The sequence below is a fragment of the Limulus polyphemus genome, unplaced genomic scaffold (genome assembly GCF_000517525.1).
Source record: "Limulus polyphemus unplaced genomic scaffold, Limulus_polyphemus-2.1.2 Scaffold1638, whole genome shotgun sequence".
NCBI classification, from domain to species: domain Eukaryota; kingdom Metazoa; phylum Arthropoda; class Merostomata; order Xiphosura; family Limulidae; genus Limulus; species Limulus polyphemus.
The window spans coordinates 99,787-102,905 of record NW_013667248.1 but is presented as its reverse complement, the minus strand read 5'-3'; the positions used below and the strand labels follow the sequence as shown (position 1 = coordinate 102,905).

The following is a 3,119-nucleotide window of genomic DNA, read 5'->3' as shown; positions in this document are numbered from 1 at the left end:
GGTTTCCTTGGACCATGTTCTCTCTCTCGCTACAATGTTATTCAAAACAAACTAGAAATTAAATGTATCGTACCAATAAATTACACGGATGTGTGTATTGTACCAATAAATTACATGGATGTGTGTATCGTACCAATAAATTACACGGAACTTATTCAAGTTGTGAGAGATTATGTCTAAGTTAATACAATTTTTTTTATAGCAATCTCTAAGCAATTCCAGGAGAAATCATGGTGTAAAAAGCTTAATAAAGGTATAGTGATTGAAGATAGTTGGTACTCAGATGAAATAATTGAGAAGTTGGAAGAAGAATTCATCTTTCCTTTAAAAAAAGTAAGTTTGTGGAAGTATTTTTAAATTACAGTTTTCTTTGTAAATATTAATGTTTATATACAAGCTATAAATTTATTAACTTTTTGAAAAATTATATCATGGTTACATTATTAGGCTCTAATCGTAGCATGTACCCACCAACAGGGATTTGATATTTTTTATAAAGTAACCATTGGGTGTTACCATTCTCATCCATCTTTCAACACGATTATTTTTAAAACATAAATGCATTATTATTGTACTTCTCTTCTTCCTGTGTTGATTATGGTGTTAGTGATTCATCCTACCTTGGGGGTGGGTAATGGATCATGGGGAGATTGTGAAGAAAGCATGGGTTTACTGGTGAATACTACCATAGAGGAGTAATGTATAGAATATAAGTGAACTGGGAATAAATTTCAAAACACCTTATTCTCGTATATACACAGAAATTATGATATTACTTTCTAATCCCAGTGATGGCTGTTTGACTGCATATTGTTTTCCTTTCTACAATTTCAACCATAATTGTTTTTATTTACAGATATGTTGTAGTTGCACTTGTTTTTATTTTACAGAAGAAAAGTTGTGGAACATTCTATATTTTGATACAGTCCAACTGGAAGTCAGCCTTGGTATTTTATAATCGAAACAAAAACTAATTTATCAATTTATAGCATACACGTGACCTCCCCCACCCATAAGTGTGCAGTAACCTTGAAGGCCTATAATGATGAAATTCAGAGTTCGATCCTTGTGGTGATTGCAGTGCAGATAGCCTAATTATGAGATGTATTAAAATATCATGTGCTTGTTTGTGCATGCATGAATGTATACTGTACAGGTTACAATATTAATAAACTACTCAACATAAAACTGTTTTATCTGTAAGTTAGGCAGCATAGACACTGTTTTGTTGAAGTTTGTAGTGGAATAGTTCTGCCTTACTTCTTCAGTGGAATGAAATTTTGGAAACAAGGCAGAAACAGTTCAGTACAAACTTCAATCATACAAATAAAAATATTTAATATAAGGGCCCGACATGGCCAGATGGTTAGAGTGCTCAACTCGCAATCTGAGGGTTGCGGGTTTTAATCCCTGTCACACCAAACATGCTCGCCCTTTCAGCCGTGGGGGTGTTATATTGTTGGTAAAAGAGCAGCCCAAGAGTTGGCGTTGGGTGGTGGTGACTAGCTGCCTTCCCTCTAGTTTTACACAGCTAAATTAGGGATGGCTAGCACAGATAGCCCTTGTGTAGCTTTGCGCAAAATTCAAAAACAAAACAAACAATTTAATATACGTATATAAGATAGAGAAATTTTAGCAACTAAACCTAACAATCACATTCATCTTTATGTTTTAATAACCTAAAGACTTGTTTAATGATATTGCAATTTTCTTAAGAAGTTGAAAACTTCATAAAAATTTAATGTAACAAAAAGATTAACAGAATTTTTCTCTGCCATATGTAAGGTTTCATGAACTAGCATCACAATTTTCTTTTGCTTGAGTGATTTTGAATCTTGATCGCTCACAAAAATGATAAACCTAACATGCACTATTATTTTATTACATGTGTATTATTCTGTTGTATTTAAATTTAACAGAATACAGACTACTGATGTTCAGCTAACTTGATGGCTTTTATTTAACAGTTTAATGTTACAAGTGTTTTACAAACCACTTGCAGTAATCACACAAATAGGAAGAATATTTTAAGTTGCTTGTCCTATGCTATGATGACAGCTAAGTAATTTTTGGAAATTTCCTTTTTATAAATCTGCATGTAACCTGTAAATGTTTCTCAGTTATTCATTATTCTGAACCTTCTCATTATTAGTTTTGAGCTTGACAGTAGTAAATCCCCCCCCCCTCCCATAAATATTATATAATTATAATTTTATTTCATTTTCAGAGTTAATGACAGTAATAATTCTCAGGTTAATTTTTTTTTATCGTAAGATGTTATTTTGACCAAAGTAAACACGGTAAAACCTCATACATGTATATGTAAAAATTAAATTATGTATGCCAGTTTTGTATGTTTTCTAATATCTCAGTTGAAAAATTATGTTAAATAACTTAATTTATGATATACCTTATCTTCGTAGCGAGTTTCTCGTTTTCCCCGAGCCCATTTTTATTGCCAGCTTTGTGACTACCACTTGGACAGACCTGAATACATGAAGGAACACATGCATCGAAACAGTCACCGTAGCCGTAAAGAGGTAAGAAAAAAACAAATAAAAATTTGTTTTAGAAAGAAATACCAACCAACTAAGCTAGTACAACAGCACACTGCTTGATAACTTTATACAGTGAAATGAACTTTCTAATATATAATACTTTATATCGTACATTAGTATATGTTGTTCTGGTTGAAAATAACAATTCCAATGTTTAGAAAGTTTTCGTAAACATCCAATACCAAAGTATAGGTGAAACAAAAATATTAAGTAATAGAAATTTCCATAGTTTAGGGTAATATCACAATGCATCACGAGTTACTGCTACCAAAAGGCAGTTCAAGTCTTCTGGCCACTGCTCTCTTTTGACTTCACAGTCTCCCGAGAAGTAAGTGTTACTAGGTTAATCGGCCAAAATTGGAACAGGAGTATATTATTCACCATTGACAAAATCACATGCTCCACATCCATGTAATTTATTGGTACGATACCCACATCCATGTAATTTATTGGTACGATACACACATCCATGTAATTTATTGGTACGATACCCACATCCATGTAATTTATTGGTACGATACACACATCCGTGTAATTTATTGGTACGATACCCACATCCAT

At 32.6% G+C, this 3,119-nt stretch overlaps 1 protein-coding gene across 1 annotated transcript in view; it reads left to right on the top strand.

Annotated features, from left to right (window-relative positions):
- LOC106464394 (terminal uridylyltransferase 4-like) overlaps window positions 1-3,119 on the top strand; it is a 102,963-nt gene that overhangs the window by 21,446 nt on the left and 78,398 nt on the right. Inside the window, exons 3-4 of the mRNA XM_013924525.2 lie at window positions 203-333; window positions 2,424-2,540. Coding sequence (XP_013779979.1) covers window positions 203-333; window positions 2,424-2,540 — 248 coding nt within the window. The remainder of the gene's footprint in view (window positions 1-202; window positions 334-2,423; window positions 2,541-3,119) is intronic.